This window comes from Notolabrus celidotus, chromosome 4 (assembly GCF_009762535.1).
Source record: "Notolabrus celidotus isolate fNotCel1 chromosome 4, fNotCel1.pri, whole genome shotgun sequence".
NCBI lineage: Eukaryota > Metazoa > Chordata > Actinopteri > Labriformes > Labridae > Notolabrus > Notolabrus celidotus.
Genome location: NC_048275.1, coordinates 2958861 through 2977995, shown reverse-complemented (window position 1 = coordinate 2977995; position 19135 = coordinate 2958861). Strand labels below are relative to the sequence as shown.

Genomic DNA, 19135 nt, shown 5'->3' with positions numbered 1-19135 from the left:
GAGAAAACGATGTGTGTGTGCTGCTCTGGCTCGGCTCCTTCCCTGTGTCATTCAGGACATGTATCTCCACATCAGTATTGCGGCCAACATGCGGCTGAGGAAACACTCCGAGCTGTCACTCCTCGCCGCAGATGTGAGATGGATTTCGGACACGTTTCTCTTAACTGGTTTATCTCAGTCGCACCGAAATCCTCCGGGGCCCTAAAGCGGTGAAAATCCCCCGCTTTAAACTAAAACAGATGTCAGGTTGTTTCAGGGTTCTTATCCTACGTTTGAGCATTTCCCCTTAAAATCCCTAAGTGTGTGTGTGTGTGTGTGTGTGTGTGTGTGTGTGTGTGAGTGTGTGTGAGGAAGCCGCAGCCGCCGCCCAGTGGGGAGGACAGATGGCGGTGAGTGGAAATGGTGGCCAGACAGCATCTCCGGCTACGTGTCATCACCCCTCACCCGCTGGCCACCGCTCAGCCACCGAGCAGCAGCCCATCACAGCTCCGGGCTCGCTCCCAACCTCAGACCGCTCACACACACATGCTCGAACTACTTCCCTGAAATCCTCCTCTCCTCTTATAGACCGCAGAATTAATCTCCTGCTGACATTTGGGGAACAATGAGCAGGACAGTCTTCATTCTGGCTCAATTAGGCGTTAAATCTTTCTCAAATCTGAGCTCTTCTTCCTCAGAGTGGATGTGGGAGAGCGTCCAGAGATATTTTAAAGGTAATGCCAAAATGGTCCCACTGACAGAGGGCCTTTCTCAATCCTCCACTTACACTCTCTCCATACGGACCTCTACTGAGTGCATGTTAACGACCCGAGTCCACTTAGCCAGGAGTCAGGCTGTTTGCAAACACAGATGGGCAAAGGACCACCTCAGGAACACCAAACCTCAGGAGGATCCGACATCCTGAAGCCACGCCCCTTCACGCTAGATCTCCCCCATCATGCCCCACATGCAGAAAGAGAGAACAAGAAAAAAGAGAGAGGAGTCTGAGGAGAGGTGGGGGCTGGAACTCATCCCTGCCGGGTTAGGCTGTACACCCTACCTCCCCCTCTTTAACCATTTTCATGAAGGAAGAGAGAACAGAGAAACTGGTTTAAGAAGAAGGACAGAGCAAGACCACCAGGGCAAGAAGCCTGCTTGAGCTAGGTTACAAGGTTACATCCCGTTCAGGTTCGGCTGTACGCCCTACCTCCCCCTTTCCCCTAATTTTCACAAGACAAGAAACAAGGGGAAGCAAGAGAGCGATATAACAGACAAAGTGATACAAGAAAGAGGACAGTGAAGGTAGAGCCAGATGGAGAAGCCTGTTTAAACTGGGGGAACATCCTCGTCAGGCTAGGCTGTACCCTCTACCTCCCCCTCTTTACCTATTTTCATGTAAAGAGGAGGGAAAGAGAGGACTTAACAGAGAGAGGTTAAGGAGAGAGGACAGGGAAAGCAGAGATAGGGTGAGAAGCCTACATGGGCTTGAACTCCCCCCTGCTGGGTTAGGCTGTACGCCCTACCTCCCCCATCTAAACCCTTTTTATTAGGGAAGATGGAAGGGGAAGTAGAGAGAACAGATGAAGTGATTTATAAAAGAGGAAAGTGCAGGAAGAGTCAGGTTGAGAATCCTGTGTGGGCTGGAACTCACCATGCTGGGTTAGGCTGTACGCCCTACCTCTCCCTACTCCCCCATTGTTATGAGGGGAGGGGAAGTAAGAGAGAACAGACAAAGTGATGTAAGGAAGAGAACAGTGAAGGTAGAGCCAGAGCAAGAAGCATGTTTAAATTAGGGGAACATCCCAGTCAGGTTAGGCTGTACGTTCTACCTCCCCCTGTTTTTGCAGTTTCATGTAGAGAGGAAAAACAGAAAGGGTGTCTTCTAAAGAGATTTCAGAAAAAGGAAAGTGAAGGCAGAGCGAGGGTGAGATACCTTAGGGGTGAGTTAGATTGTAACTCACCCCTGAAAGTTTAGGCTGTACGCTCTACCTCCCCCTCTTTTCCTGTGTTTATGTAGAGAGGAGGGAAAGAGAGGACTAAACAGAAAGGGGGGGCGTTAAGAGATGTCAGAAAAAGACCAGGGAAGGCAGAACCAGGATGTGATGCCAACATGGGCTTGAGCTCACGCCCGCTGAGTTAGGCTGCACGCCCTACCTCCCCCTATTCCCTTATTTTTATGAAGTAAGAGAGAATGAGAAGTAAGACAAAAATATGGAGCAGGACAACCACGGGGAGAAGTGTTCTAGAGCTAGGTTACATCCCTTTCAGGTTCGGCTGTACGCCCTACCTCCCCCTCTTTTCCCAATTTTCATAAGAAAAAGAACAAAGGGAAGCAGAAGAGAACTGACAAAGTGATACAATGACAAGGACGGTGAAGGTAGAGCCAGGGCAATAATCATTTTGAGCTAACCCCCGCCTTGTTGGGCTGTACGCTCTACCTCCAAGGCTCAAACTGGCACTCTTGAGAACTGAGAATGGTGCTTTAATGCATGCAAATGTCTGCGTATACACATAAATTGACACTTATATGTCACTAGAGGGACTGGCCTCTTTTGCTCTCTGCTTTGACTCTTTTCCTGTGCATAGCTAATAACCTGCTGAAACACACAGGGGCAATTATACTCCAAACTAAACCACAGAGAGTCGACGAATCACTTTCAATATGAAAACAAACAGAGGTCACTCACAGAGATTGGTTTGTAACCCTAATTGCTTCTCAGGTGTTGACTAAACCTGAGCTCCCTCTAGTGGTGTTAAACATAAAGTGCAGGTCCACACTTCACTTATAAATAAAAAATGGGTTGCAAGAAAAGTTGATCTAACCTCTCCTGATGTTCTGTGTCCTGTTTTGCAGGAGCTGGTGGACTACCTGCGCAGCCACTCTCACAGTTCAGTGTACGCAGCGGCCATGTCTCCTCCTGTCGTCGAGCAGATCATGCGCGCCATGAAAGGCATCATGGGAAAAGACGGGAGCACAGAAGGTGAGTGTCGGACTCTTCCCTTGAATGTCCCCCTCAGTCTCACTGTGCTCACACTCGTCACACCTCATGCTCTTCAAACAGACAAATATTATGTCTGGCTGCTGATGAAACTTTTACACCTTCATATAATTTTTATGGAAACAATAGCAAACCAGATCCAGAGGACAGCACTAATGTTAGCTTTAGGAGTCCAGAGCTGCAGGGAAAGACAAACAGCTGCTTGGTCAGAGAATGTGGAAACAATTACAGGGGTCTGCAGCGGCGGAGAGAGGGGAGGCAGCCTCTGAACACACGTGACCCCAACGTGGAGGAAATCATTCTCATGTGTGTGTTCTGAGGAGCTCTGTACCTCTGAGAAGTTTCTGCTTTAATGGCTTCAGACACTCACGCTGGGAAGTAGTGATTACAAAACCAGTTGCAACACTGCCAGAGCAATCCTCAGCGAGCTGTTGTAGTTGTAGTTTGGTCGTAGTCGTAATGGAGGGAGTATTAGTGGGAGGGGAAGTAGGACATGTTGCGGTGGAGGAAGTTTTGGTAGGTAAATGGTTGATAGTTAAACACTTAAGAAGTTAACGTCTAAGGCGGCCATGTTGAATGTGGCGTCAGAAATGACATAATGCAGTGTGAGTAATGAGTTCATCTCTTTTAGGGAAAAATCAGGCCCTCATCTAGTCGACTGAATGATGAAACATCCCCACCTTTGATAGATTCTTGAAAATTAAATTGATGATAAATATTTTTTATCCTCATAGACTTTAAATCCTGGTCAAATAGTGTGTCTAAGCTGTAGTACATCCACCCGCCACTAGCTGGGGCTGTAGCTGTGGTTAGTAGGCCCTGCCATAAGGCTATAAAGCTCTACTACCTGGATGTAAACGAGCACAGTTGATGATGTCGTCTCAGCGCGGCGTGGTTTGTCAGTATGTTGATTTAGTAAATGGAGATAAAGTTGTGTCTGGTTAAACTGACATATAACCACTCCACCAGAGACATGATGAACCAGCACAGGCATGTGAAGGCTGGTGGTGCTAGCTCTGCTAACCTTAGGCATACCCTGCAAACCAAGTTGACCTTACTACCCACAGACTCTGCGTACATTGACATACTTTGTCCTTAACTTTGTCTGTCCGGATGTTTTCTTACCTTGAAACTAATCTGTGAGTCAGAATTAAAATGTCTGTTTTTAACAATGCAGAAATAAGTCACTCCAGAGCATCTCTCCTGTTCACCTCGAGCATGAATCATGAAGCTTTGCGTTAGTTCATGCAGGACACGGAAGTCATACGCCTCAGCTGCTGCAGTTTGAATCATTGTCTCCTATCCGAACCACCAATCACAGCTCATTCTAACGATGAGGCGGTCTATTTAAACACTTCTACCCTCTCTGTAACCCCTGCAACACCTTCGCCGCCCACACCCTGCTGCCGTTGCCTCCTCCTGTTGAGTCTAGATGTCAGTTTTACCCTTGTGGGGGATTTTGCAATGCCCTCCCTGGAAAGCCGAAGCAGGCTGATTGGCTAAGCAGAGCTTATAGCGCCAAACATAACTGTATTTCCATTCTGCAATAAATGGTTAAATCTATGACGAGTGTTCCTGACTGAAGTAGAACTGAGTCTAAACGAATGTTATATATGTAAAACGTTACATATATGGGGTGCCGGTGGCCTAGTGGTCTAAGCGCACCTGATATACAGAGTCGTAGAGGTTGCTGACCATTTATTGATGTTTTCCCTCCACTCTCTGCTCCCCACATGTCCTGTCTCACATTAGCTGTCCTATCAATCAGGGTGAAAATGCCCCAAAATATACCTTGTTAAAAAAAACAACAACTATATATTTGGGGCACAGTTGGCCAAGAGGTTTAAGCGCCTGCCTGGTGTAAAGAAGCTACAGTTCTTTTGCTGCAGCTGCTTGTGCAACCATTTGCTGCTTGACTTCCCCTTTTAAAAATACGTTTATATAACAATTTTAAATCCCTGTTTTTACAGGTCAGACACAGATAATGCACTTCACTTTTTCTGTCCTAGTAAAGCAGTAATGATTCTGCCTGCTTTAAGGAGTCATGTGCATGCCTTACTCTCAGGGTATGTTGTAGTGTTTCACAGAGGTGAGTAACGTTCTCTCCTGGCTCTGACTCAGGCATGCTTTGCGTCTGACGTCGCCTGGTAAAATATCTGTTGTGGAAAAATCAGTCTTGACCTGTCTCCTGGAGAGGAGGGAACAAGCAAACTGTGCACATTTTCCCAGCGTCAGCTCCAGCCACCATCATGAAACTTTAAAAACCTGCTGTGACAAGCACCTTCACTCAGTGACGAGTTTATTCCTCCTCTCTTCAGCCCTCCTGTGCTGCTCCCGTCTTTCCTGTTGATGTTGAATTTCACACTTTAAAGCAAACAGTGTTGAAAAAGGAAAAACTCCGACAGACAGAAAGCCGCACACATTCTCACCTCCTCGTCTGATTCCAGCAGGTTTCTGACCCCATGCCCTCCATCTCAGCAGAGAGGAACAATTTACAAGATGGGTTCTGCGCTTTTTGGCAGATGACTGAATGTTGTGGTTTTTTTCTTTCGTTCTCGCTCTCTCTCTGCTGAGATAAGGGGATTTAAAGTGCTCTCTTACATCCCCATGAAAGAGCTGCCAATCTGTTCCCAGGTAATCAGAGGGAAACAGAGCTCCGCTCCGAGGCTGGGCCGTGCCAAGCTACGCTGCTGCAGCCGCCGAGCGCCGGGTTCGTCTGAGATTCACATCATATAAAACACGGCGGGGTTAGCAGGACGGGCCGCACATGCTGGCTTTGACTTGTTTTCTGATGCATTAACTTGAAATACTTTTCTGTTCCTTTACGCTCAAGTAGCACACAGTCGCTCTTTTTCTGCAAGATCCATCTTATACAATTTGCAATCCCTCATTTGGCAACATGTTAGTGTGTGTATCACGCCGCCAGACGCACAAAACTGAACCATCTGCTGCTGCAGCTGAGATGTGATCAGGAGCGTGTTCATAGTGGAGGCTTGAACGGCACAGATGGAGGCGCAGGACTCAGGATGAGATGACGCAGGAAAGAACTTTTCAGAGGCGGGAAAACTACGACAACTGTCTTTTCTCAGGCAGAAATAGAGACTCATGATTCAAATATAGAATCTGGGTAAAGTGGAAGCACTGATCAATACAAGAACACAAATCTTAGAGAGTGTATTTGTTGTGTTTATCTCTTTATAGTTGATAGAAGCAAAATTGAGAGCAACTTGTCGAGGAAACTTTCCTTCCTGCACGTTCAGATATCTCTACTCATAACAAGCAACTCAGACCTCACGTTGAGAGTGTAATGTCTTTAAAACGAGTCATCTCTTCTGAATGTTATTGTCCAATCCATTAAGATTGAATCAGTGTTGATGTGACGGCTGCTGTCACTCCTCTTACGAGCATCAAAAGCACACTACACACTAATCAATCATCAATCAATCTTTATTTGTATCGCACCAAATCACAACAACGTTATCTCAAGACGCTTTTACAAACAGAGCAGGTCTAGACCACTCTATGTCAAATTATGAACAGAGACCCAACACCAAGACAGGGTAAGACTCAGTCTGATCCCATCTTAATCCACCATGAGCAGAGCACTTTGCAGTATTTAGCAAGTTACAGTGGCAAGGACAAACTTCCTTTAACAGGCAGAAACCTCCAGCAGGACCAGACTCATGTTAGACACACATCTGCTGAGACCGTGTTGGGTCAGGAAAGAGGGATAGAGGAGAGTAAGAGAGAGAGGGAGAGGTGATAGTGATGAGACGAGTAGTAGAAGCTGTTGCCGCTGGAGTCCAGCACGTCCGTATCAGGAGGACGTCTACGGCAGCTCAGAGGAACCTACGAGACAAGGGAGCTCAGGGACTCCAGAAAGGTCTATGGTTAGTAACTTTAATGGGACAGGAAGAGTTAAAGGAAGAGACAGGCAGAGAGAGGAGAGAGAGGGAAAGACAGGATCCCAGTGTGTCAGTCTGAGCCTATAGCAGCATAACTAAGAGCTGGTCCAAGCCTGATCCAGCTCTAACTATAAGCTTTATGTAAAAGGAAAGTTTGAAGCCTACTCTTAAAAGTAGAGAGGGTGTCTGCCTCCCGGACCCTGACTGGTAGATGATTCCAAAGGAGAGGTGCCTGATAACTGAAGGCTCTACCTCCCATACTACTTTCAGAGACTGTAGGTACGATGAGCAGGCCTGCATGTTGGGAGCGTAGTGTTCTAGGCACTATGAGCTCTTTAACACACTAACAACACAGGGATGTATGACTCAACGTAAATAGCTTCACACTGCATTTGCATTTTGTTGCATTCCACTCCTGCGTCTGTGGAAGTATGGAGGAACAAAGCGAGTTAGCACTTCACTCAGGTTCATCTGCTCTCGTCCTTGTTTTAATTCTAGGTATCAGACGAGTCCGCCAACTGGCAGAGAACACCAGATACTTCAGGGCCAGACTGAAGGAGATGGGCTTCATCATCTACGGCAACGATGACTCACCTGTTGTTCCGATCCTGCTCTACATGCCCGGAAAAGTAGTGTGAGTACACTTCAACAGAAACACCTCACTCTGACTGAAGAAATAAAGAGATTATCAGGGTGTTTATTCTGCACTCAGCCACCTCCTGTTTTCAGAAGTGATTCCAGGTAAGCTCAGGTGTTTCATCTGGAAGTGTGTTGGAAAGCTGCCATGTTGTTCTCTGCAGAGTTTCCATGAACCAGTCTGTGTTTGAGTAAGAGGCAACATCAGGTCTGGATTAAGTGTGACTGACAGGATCGTTTGAGAGACTCAGGTGTAATGGAGTTCGTGTAAAGTGTCTCCGTTGATATCCATGAAGAGGAGCAGTAGATGCAGGAATCAGAAGCTGCAATCAGTTCTGCTTTCATGTCTGCAACATTACACCATATCCCTTACATCTGAAATATGCAGAACTGCTGTGTCACATTAACTCAGCCATTCTGAGTGCATACTTTGAGGTTCGATTCCTCCAAACTGTCCACTTACCCGGCGGATGAAGAGCTCCTTCATTCAAAAGTCCTCAGAGATATGCTGCCTGTGGTCCTTTAAACTCTTAGTTATGTGCTCTTTTTAATTTATGGTGCTCTGCAGAAATTATCATATCGTGCACACCGCACAGCCCAGAAACATAACTGAGAGTTTTGAGGGTTTGACGGAGCAGAACTCCAGAAGTGGCGAATGCTTCCACGATCTGAGGCAGCTGTGAGGTCATGACGTGTTTTCGAGAGTTCAAACCTTAAAAATGTATTTTATTTTTTCAATATGGACCACTCTCCTCAAAAGAAGTAATTCTCTGCATGCAATCAGTCATATTTGGCAGAATGGCTCTGTTCTGGGAGCTCCCTGCCCTTCCATGTTTTTACGTGGAATGCTAAAGCCTGAGGCGGGGAGAGCACACCTCCCCTTTCTTTTATGCGCATACCATAGACTGTATAAAAAAAAGGACATAGTCGGAACTCAACCTAACTTTGTCCGAGCTAGTGTGAGGTAAAGAGGCGGGCCTTTAGCCTGTCAATCAAGTCAGCCACGCCCTTATTTGGGCAAAACTCGTTTCACCCCGTACAGGGTGTGCTGATAGAGAAATGAGCTACTCAGACCTGAACTGTTTTTTGAACCAGGCTGTAAACATGTTTATTTCTGCTGTAAAGATCGTCTTCTTTAAATGGGTGTGTATGTGGTTTCTGGTGTTTCTGCAGCCAGCCTCTAGTGGTCGCTTGAGGAACTGCAGTTTTTAGCACTTCAGCATGGGCTTCAGATTTTAAGACCGGAGGTTGCCGCTTGGTGAATACATGAAAAGCCAAGGCAGGGAGAGCATCAGCAAAGACTCCCCGGCTGTTTCTTTAAATGCATGACTATGATCTAATGATGGAGTAAAGGTTTTACAAAGAGGCACTGCCAGTCTGGACCATGTTGCTTTGTATCCCAGCATGCTTTGCTCTGCCTGCTCCCTGCTAACTGTCAACAAAGACTTGAAATGTTACTCTTTTCTAGGCTACATAAACATGTACGCTCTGTTCTGCAAGCTCCCTGCCCTTCCACCTGCCTACATGGAATGCCAAAGTCTGAGGCAGGGAGAGCACACCTCCCCTCTCCTTCATTTGCATACATGAGAAGCCAAGGCAGGGAGAGCAGCAGCAAAGACCTCCCAGCTATTTCTTTAAATGCATGTGTATGAACTAATGATGGAGTAAAGGTGTTAAAAAGAGGCGCTGCCAGTCTGATTCGTGTTGCTTTGTATCCCAGAATGCTTTGCTCTGCCTGCTCTCTGCAAACTGTCTGCAAAGACCTGAAATAAGAGCTCAAAAGTTATCATCAAGAGCTCCAGCTAGGATTAAAGGTTGAAATAGGAAGCTAACATGAAAAGTAAAGACAAAGATGTCCAAATGATAATGAACTTCCTGTTTTTCCCCGCTCAGGGCTTTCTCTCGTGAAATGCTGGCGAGAAAAATTGGTGTAGTTGTCGTCGGCTTTCCCGCCACACCCATCACCGAGGCCCGAGCTCGCTTCTGTCTCTCTGCCTCCCACACCAGAGCCATGCTGGACCAGGTACGCACCCTAACACTGACCCACATTAAACCCATGTGATGAGTTTGAACACGCAGCTAACGACGCCGCTATCCTTCGTCTGCAGGTGCTGCACCATCTGAACGAGGTGGGAGACTCCTTCATACTCAAGTTCTCACGGCGGAAATATCCCTCCTGGTCTGAACTCCAGGATGAGAAGGACTCTGAGCCGGCGAGTTGATACGACCTTCGACCCCCCTCCCCGTTCATTTTACCGTGTCAAAGCCGAGTCTGAGTTTCCACCCCACAGCAGACGGCAGTAAACACACGGTGTAGACGAAGAGCCGTGTCTGACAGCAGAGGACGGGGCCACATGTTTGGCAGCTGCTTTTTATGAAACACTGTGATTTAACCAAACACTTATTTACCAAATGACCTCCTGATTTACTTCTGGATACGTTTATCTGTGCTTAGATTCACAAAACTGGAGCACAAGCATTGCTGGATCCGCCTCAAAGTCAAGTACTTAAAAAGCTTTTTATATTTGACCAAAAATCACACGTTAAGAGTTTCCTCAATGTCACTTCCTGTAATTTAAAAACGTTTGATCCAAAGACGCCTCTTCTTTGCTGGTATTTTCATAAGATTAGATAGATAGATAGATTCCTGCAGCGTTATCTGACATGCTGACAGTTAATGTTGTGAGAAAATGATGTACAGTGTCTGAGAGTTTGATAACAGGAGTTCCTTGTTCTCCCTTTATATGAAGAAATCCAGAGATGTTGTGGCGTTGGTGTGAGCCTGCTGTTATAATTTTGGGTTTGCAGATTTTTATTGTTTTGTTTTTTAATAAAACAGAAACTGAAATAAAAGCTTTGTGTGTGTGTTTTTTATCAATCAAAGATACATAATTAGAGATGCATCAGTTGAATGTTGGTGTTTCCTGAATCAAGCCTTATTCACGCTTTCATAGAAGTCCAGAAAACATCCCAGAATGACCCGAAGAGGAGCTGCACGTGTGAGAATCATGCAGTCGGTGTTCTGTCTAGTTCTGCTGCTCAGTTGAAAGGTGCTACTGTAGCACAAATCGTTAGCAGAGGAACTATAAGATTAAGGTGGGCATGTTTTGGTACCTGAAGCTCCTGGCACAGAATCTCTCTGTTAGTATCAGGAAGTACGTTTTGATACTCTATCACTAAGTCCTTCAGTGCCTAGGACTCTGAATCCACACATGCACAGGAAGCACAATTCTCCAGAACACTGGTGCAAACCAATCTTTATTTATAAAGCGCCAAATCCCAACAAACGTTCTCCTCAGACTCTTGCCAAACAGAGCAGGTCTAGACCGGACTCTATGTTCTATTATTAACAAAGACCCAACATCAAGACTGGATCAGATCCAGTCCCATCTTCCAGACAGGACTCAGTCTGATCTCATCTTAATCCACCATGAGCAGAGCACTTTGCAGCATTTAGCAAGTTACAGTGGCAAGGACAAACTTCCTTTAACAGGCAGAAACCTCCAGCAGGACCAGACTCATGTTAGACACACATCTGCTGAGACCGTGTTGGAGAGAGGGATAGAGGGAGATGAAGAGAGAGAGAGAGATGATAGTGGGGAGACGGATAGTAGTAGTTGTAGCAGCTGGAGTCTGGCACGTCCACAGCAGCAGAGATCCAGAGGAACCTACGAGACAAGGGAGCTCAGGGACTGCAGAAAGGTCTATGGTTAGTGACTTTAATGGGACAGGAAGTGTTAGGTTCTCCTGGTAGTCTAAGCCTATAGCAGCATAACTAAGAGCTGGTCCAAGCCTGAAGATGAAGATAAACGTTCACTTTAACTTATTTGTTGATGCTGAGGAAAAACAGACGTGAAGAATTATAAAACAAAACTGTAAATCTCTGAAAATGCATCTCTTGGGTGTTCCCGTGTTGAGACGAGGACTGGAGGTGAGTTTAGTGTTTCATGGTGAGCTGTTTTTATAAAAATGTCCTCGTTGTATCGTCACGTTCAGCCCGGCAGTAAATCAAACCCTCCCTGTAACTAATAGATCACGCTGCAATCACCGCTCTGACATGCAGTCAAATCTGAACAACCCCTGCGAAGAAGAATGACAAAGGTGTTACGGCTTGTTTTGTGGTGAGACTGCTCGTATTCAACAGCTTAATTGTTGGTGTTTTAAAGACCTGCTGTTCCCTTTCACACACAGACTGAGCCACAGCTCTGGAGGTAAGCATGTCGGGTATGCAGCACCTGAGCCAACAGAAACCTAACCTAGCAATTAGCGCTGAACTCTGAATTCTCGTGGTATGGGGTAATCATTTGATTAACACAGGAAGGATTATAGATGGATGATAAATGTGCTTTTTTCTAGTCGACACTTGTTTGCCCTCCGGTGTGTTTGTGCTTTTTCCTCCCCATAAACAAAAGTGATAACATTTTACAAGCTGGATTAAAATCAAAATAAGCAATCCTGCAGGATGAAGTGCAAACATACACAAAGAAGGAAAGAAGGAGGGATGGTAATTCACAGAAAAACACTCTTCCCCCTAAAGCAGAGAGGCCTTGAAATGTATGCTCTTTACTGGATGGCTTTGTTCTGAGAGTGAACGCTCACATCTGGCTCCTTTAGCCAGAAACAATAGAAAACAGTTTGGTTAATCCTCAAATCTCTGATGTCATACCAATGTACTGTTCCATAAAGATCTGGACGCGATGGGGAAAGGTGGCCTCTAACGTAGCGTTGGGGGGTGCACTGAGTTCCTCTGGATGTCTGTTATTAATTTGTTTACTTTCACCTTTAGTCTGAGCGTTGTTAACTTCATGCAGGAGACAGATGTGCGTGAAGAGAAAGCCTGAAGTCGTTCTCAGACTCGGGTTTGAGGCCGCTCGGGTACTGAGATTCACTCTGGACTGGCTGAGATCAACCAGACGCCCGGCACTGAAACGCTTCTTCAAGAGGTTTGATATTTGAGACTGAACTTTAGGAGCAGGATTATGTTGAAGGAGGACACGTGGAGGACCTTTTGAACTGCTGGTGTAAGCTGCAGAATCACAAACAGCTCTTGGTTCCTGTGTTGTAATACTCGAGTCCAACTCCAATCCTGATTGACTTGAACACTGAGGATTCAAACTTTAACTTAGACTCAATCATTGCCTGCATCAGAGCTCTAAGGATGAAGATCTATTGATTAAGACCCGGCCTAATAGTTCATTCAGTTTCAACTAAGGACTGACAGTCTGACACATGTTCACCTGCCGTCCTGTTCAGCAACAGTTCCTGGGAGGACGCCTGAAAAGGTTGCATACATCATATGTTCTGCAATCAGATTTTGCAGAAAACAGCAGTGCATGATGTTCAATGTGCAAAAGAGAAAACAAGGAGATGACTAAGACAACCTCAACTCGAACAGAAATCCTCCCAAGATGCACCAAAAACAGTACGTGCATGCTAACGTTACCTGGTCTCTAGTGTTAGCAACTAAAGTGGGTCAACTTCAGGGTCCAAGATGTTTCTTTAGTTACAATTCTGACTACTTAAGGTACTTTAGTTTATGGGACACCAGCAAGGATCCCACTGCAGATGAAAACTTCTACATTAAAGGTACAGTGTGTGAGAGTTTCTACGTTGAAACTCTCCTTTGAAGGGACAGAGGCCTTAGAGGACAAGACCATGATCCTCCATCAGTCAACAACTTCCCTCAATACAAATTATTTTGCGCACAATAACAACCGACTCAACTGGCAGCTCACAGCCACCCACTGAATACAAAAACATATGTCACTAGCTTCTTCATTCTCTGCTATGGTAGAAACATGGCGGTGCAAGATGGTGGCCTCCATGGAAGGGGACACTCTCCTATGTAGATGCACGAAATCATCTCTGGTGACTCAGACTCGACTCCGTCTGGAACACCGAGAACTCGAGACTCAATTCAGATTTGAGCTTTGGTGATTTGACAAACACACTGCAATGAATTAGGTAACCACCACCGTGGTGTCAGTAACATAAAACAGTCTCTTCCTGTCACTACGTCACACAGAACAAAGGAAACACCAATCCAGACTCCACTCATAAATGAAGTGAGGTAGATCAGGTGAGTTCTTTGGGTGTTGAAAATTAAAGTTTGAGCCTAAGTGCAAAAAAATGCAGTTGAGGCTGTTTACACAATCCAAGCAATGGCTGTTAAAGTCTGTATTCATGTGTCCATCAAAAAGCTTTTGTCTCTTTAATCCTTTACATCATTAAAACTGGTGAAAACTATAAAAAAAAATCACTTTTCATGTATTGGCTTTGATAGAAATGATCTACAGAGACTGTTGGAGGACCTCTCTGAATGCCTGGTCCTCGCGTGTTCGTTTGATGAAGAAAATAGGAGGAGGTATTGAAGTTTCAAAAATCAGCTTTATTCTAAACACCAGTAGAAATTGCAAAGTGTACAGAGCTCTGGGTCTGACTATCGTGTCCCTGATCAACAACAGTGCTGTTCAGTTCGCGAAGTCTGAACTGACTACTTTTTCCCTGACCCAGTATTTATTAACACATAGGATGAATTTGAATTGTGCATAATTTGAGGGCGTTGCCTCCCCCTCATTGGCCCGAGGCGCGTCCACGTCATCCTCGTTCTGACTCCCATCATACTCCTCCAGGCCTGAGAAGTTGTCCTGAAACGTGAAAGTTAGCGCACACACATTCCTGTCTACCCTCAAGGATAACGTTCTCTCATCATTCACCAATGCACATCAGCTACGTGTGGTCTGCCACCTGCCCCCCTTAATTTCTGGGATACTGAACCTATGTCTGCTGATGCATGGAATTCTCCCAAGGCCCTGGTTCCTGTTTTTGGCTACATTACGTCTTACTTTTGATATGTCGTTGTGACTACGACCTTCAGGTCCTTCTTGTTGTTATGGTTTTCCGCTATCAGACATGCCGTCATGGCGTTCTTTGGTTCTCAGTACTTTTCCACTCTCTCAGATGTTCAGGGTGACCGAGGCCTCAATACTGTACAGGTCTCAGTTCTCCGTGGTGCCAAGCTGCATGGTTTCAGTACACGCTATATTTGTATCTAAACACTCGTGATGATTAGTATATTTGGCTATATGAGTAAAATTAATATGATATAATATGATTAAGTAAATGAATGTGATTGAGTAAATAGTGACAATTGTGAGTATATAAGAGTGAGGTGTGGAGTCCCATATCCACAAGACCAAAAAATGTTTGTACCGCTGTGTACTCGTGTTAAATGCACTTTCAATAGCAAAGACCACGCCACACGAGAATATAAGTTTGAACATGTAATGATTTATTGTGCGTCGTATAGCCCAGCGGATGGAGACTCAGGATGGGGATTACGTCTCAGCGTTATCCTAGCCGGAGCTAATCTTGATCCCAGGCAGTACCTTGAATTAGACAAGGGCACAAAAGAGCGTTGAGTAGTAAGGGGTAAGAAAAAAGGGCAATTGAAGCAGAGCAAGGTGAGGGAGGGCGGGTTGAAGAGCAACAGACGAACGGTTGAGTAGTCTTGCTACGTTTAAGTAGGCTTGTCAGGTGATTGAGGGTGTGGTTTAGGCGTGGTCCTGCTCCCAAATTTAAGTTAACACCTTAACTTCATTTAAAGTGGAGTTAACTCACTGATGGAGCCTGCCTCTAGTGGCTGTTTGAGGAACTGCAGTTTTTTTTTACTTCCACTTTAGCTAATAAAAAAAAATAATAATAAATAAACACATAAATAAATAATAATCATCATAATAATATTGCATTAATTGCATTAATAATAATGATTATAATATTAACTTCAGCCCCAATGAAAGCCACAGGAGTCAGTCCGATGGAACCCATGTGTGACACTAAATCTTTTGTTTTTTTATGTGATGTTTTTTCAGAAAGAGACACGATATCATCTCCAGATATCACACTGAGACTCAGCTTTATTGTTGGTACACATCCTCATTTTTGAAGGGTCACTAAAGATACAGCTATAAAACATTTACGGCCCATCTGCTGCAAAATTTTCATTTCCAGTCCTGCAGATGAAACCCAGTTAAAAAGTAATCACACTGACTCTCCCAGGTGGGAAACATGTGACCTGTCATACTCCCCTCCGCTCACTTCTCACTGCCTCCAGTTTCAGCAGAAGTGGCAAATGGTCTCTGCTGGCATTCAAAACATCTGTGCAGCCAGACTACTGTTGGTGAAGCCCCCAGAGACCTGCCTGCCTGCCTGCACCAGCCTCTTTTGAACTGCAGATCCAAATACACTGCACTTATTGGAATGGCATGTAGCTGCTATTCTGAAGGGGGATCCTCTGCTACGCCTTTGATGTCCACCACTGTGTCCAAAGCAGGCGAGCCTTTCTCTCCGTGCTCTCTGTTTTCCATTTGGAACGAGACTCTGCTCATCTGGAGAGAGACTTCTGAAGTGAAACAGACAAAGAGCAGATTAGCATGGTTTAGACAGCGGCTCTGTGAATGCAGCGAGTAAGACGGTAACTGAAGCGGCGTGCTGGGGATAACGTGTTGACAGAAGGTCTGATGAATCAGGCCGGTTTGATGTATTCTCTGAGTCCAGACATAAACAAGGAGCTCTGACTTGTGTAATTATGTCTGATTCAGGCATTTGATCAGTGAATTATTATGAATCCAAACAATGTTTCTGACCTTTGAAGGCCTCAGTGCAGCATCAAACTCAGCTGACCACAAAATACCTCGCTACGTCTCACAGATTTTGAGTGTGTCATATCAACAAGATGGTTTATTCTCAGCCTAATACTTCAGTATCAAACACTCCTGGTATAAAATATGAGATTCCTAAGGGAAGGATTCCTGGACCGCTTTTATTCTCCTTCACTCTCACCACTTAGAAACGTTAGCACTGTCGATGCCCTTGTATGCTGACGATACTCAACTGTATATCTCATTATCAGAAAAGCTTTCAATGCATGTTTCTCTGATTTCTGAAGTATGCATAAAAACTTCCTTTAAAGGGGACATATCACGCTTTTTTCATCAATATATATTGGTCTAAGAGGTCCCCAAAACATGTCTTTAAAGTTTATGCTCAAAAAAACACTTTGAAATCAGATTTTGGTCTGCCTGAAAATCCCTCTTCTTCATTCCTCATCAGAACACTCTGTTTTCCCTCTGACCACGCCCCCTCAGGAAGTGGATGTGCCTCGGCTCTCCAGCACGTTGATCTAATGTTTACATGTTGGCTGAATATACACGGCTGCTCAGAGATCACGTTACTTCAACCCTCTGAATCTGATCCTGACGGAGAGGTGCCTGCAGCAGGACCTTTCTGAACCATTGGTCACAGATTTAGTGTTTCTTGTTGTTTTATTTGTCAGTATGTAGACGTGTGTCTTGGTACACAGCTACGAACATGTAGCTATGTGGCTATGCTAACTAGCGCTAGCACTTATCCATGATAAATAAAAATCATCCACTAGATCTTCAAATCTGCAGACGTGGGGAGTCAAACCGACCTCTACCAGAAAGGCAGCAGGACCTTTTATGAAGGGTTGGTCACAGATTTAGTGTTTCTTGTTGTTTTATTTGTCAGCATGTAGACGTGTGTCTTGGTACACAGCTACAGCTAGGACATGTAGCTATGTAGCTATGCTAACTAGCGCTAGCACTTATCCATGATAAATAAAAATCATCCACTAGATCTTCAAATCTGCAGACGTGGGGAGTCTAACCGACCTTTGTGTTAATTAAGACAGCCTACAACTAGCATGCCTCCCTCCTAAGCTCCTTGTTAGCACACGTGTGTGCAGGGAATGAAAAACGGAGGAGGGGATTCTGTATTATTTTATACAGTCTATGGGCTGAACAAGCTCTGAGCTCTGACTCCGTGACAGACCGGATATTGTTGTTGCGTAACAAAAACACTGAAGTCTGAAACGGCTGGTTTCACACACATTTACAGAAAGGTGGAGAAATCAGAACAGGGGCAGAATGGATTTTTTTCATTCTCGGGGGGTTTGTAGACAGGGACACATATTTCAGGTAAAGAACCATTAAAAAGTTGATTTTGCATGATATGTCACCTTTAAAGTAAAACAGGGAAAAAAGAAGAGATAAATCTGAGGTCAAATAAATATCAGGTTGGACGGTGTGAGAAAAACAAAGTCCAAGAGAACCGGGTGAAACTGCACCCGATGCTAGGAGGTTGAGTTTTTGTCTTCATCCATCCTAGGAATCCTGAAGTCTAAGCTTTCTTTTTTTTTAAAGTTATATTTTTGGCCTTTTGCCTTTATTTGAGAGGACAGCTGAAGAGAGACAGGAAATGTGGGGAGTAGAGAGTGGGGGACGACATGCAGGAAATGGTCGACCGGCCGGGAATCGAACCGGCAACCCCTGCGTCGAGGACTGTAGCCTCTGTATGTGGGGCGCTTAGACCGCTAGGCCACCAGCACCCCAAGTCTAAGCTTTCTTAACTCCATAAATGTTAAACCAGTGGCTACATCATCACTAGCTCTCTTCAGAGGAAAAATGAGCCTGTCACTCGGAGATTTGTAACTCGTTCTATATATATAAGGGTTTTGACATAAAATGACACGATGCATTCAGACCAGTTACAAACATAAGAAGAAACATAAATGACTCTTTCAATCAAGCTTTATTTATAGACAACCTTTCATACAAATCAAATGCAATTCAAAGTGCTTTACAGCCATTAAAAACAAGAAGCAGAAATGAAATAATGGCAAATTATGCTGCATATTAAAAAACAATAAATGGATTTAAAAATAGAGACTAATGCACACCAACAACAATAAAGTATGTCATTAAAATAAGTTAAAGCATCAAATTAATATAAAGAGTAGAAATAGTTAAATTAAATAAATAAGGATAGGAGTTGAGGATAAAATAAAGGCTTAAATTATCAATACAATTGTGTAGATAAATAATACAATACAGAGTTAAATTAATAAAATAATAAAACAACATTAAAATCAATAAAAAGGCAAAAATATAAGCACTAAAAATAGCCATTAAAATTAAAAAAGAATATTTAAAAAAAGAATATAAAAACAGAAAATTAAGTTCAATATTAAATGACTTTAAAATGATAAATTATATGAATTCATTTTAAAAACTACGAAAATGATCATCTGGACATCCATTGTTGGAAAACATGCAGCAAGTCAGAGGTTACTAAAGGTCAACATTGAGCCTCTTTTTAGAATCTAATCTTCAATTCAATCTTTAACCTGCTGAAGAATGACCTTATTAGGGCATGAACAGGATCAAATCTCCTCCCCATGATGATCTTAAAATCTGGATTGCATTAGACCTTGTGTCAACTCATCATCATCATCATCATCATCATCATCATCATCATCATCAAGGTGTAAGAGTTTAAAATAATGATCAGGTTATTTTATCAGCTTTTCCTGCTTTTAAACCATATTTAGTTAGAAATGTTACAATGATTATAAATATTTCACCTTTAATCAAATATTTTTGGCCTCAGCTTTAAAAATGATCCGTGCCAATCCACAGTGTTTTCATTTTCAGCTGTTTTGATGTCAAATCCTCCTTCAGACCACTGAGGTAATGTGACCTTTATCTCCACTAACATGCTGGACTTCAAAGGTGATGATATTGGCCTCTCTCTCTC

General features: G+C 44.1%; 1 protein-coding gene across 8 annotated transcripts in view; it reads left to right on the top strand.

Annotated features, from left to right (window-relative positions):
- Positions 1 to 10372, top strand: part of sptlc3 (serine palmitoyltransferase, long chain base subunit 3) — a 45495-nt gene extending 35123 nt beyond the window's left edge. For all 8 annotated transcript variants that reach the window (XM_034681572.1, XM_034681571.1, XM_034681578.1 and 5 more), the window contains exons 9-12: positions 2834 to 2960; positions 7382 to 7517; positions 9413 to 9542; positions 9628 to 10372. In XM_034681572.1, the coding sequence (XP_034537463.1) occupies positions 2834 to 2960; positions 7382 to 7517; positions 9413 to 9542; positions 9628 to 9741 (507 nt within the window). In that variant the 3' untranslated portion in view covers positions 9742 to 10372. The remainder of the gene's footprint in view (positions 1 to 2833; positions 2961 to 7381; positions 7518 to 9412; positions 9543 to 9627) is intronic.
- The last annotated feature ends 8763 nt before the right edge of the window (positions 10373 to 19135 follow it).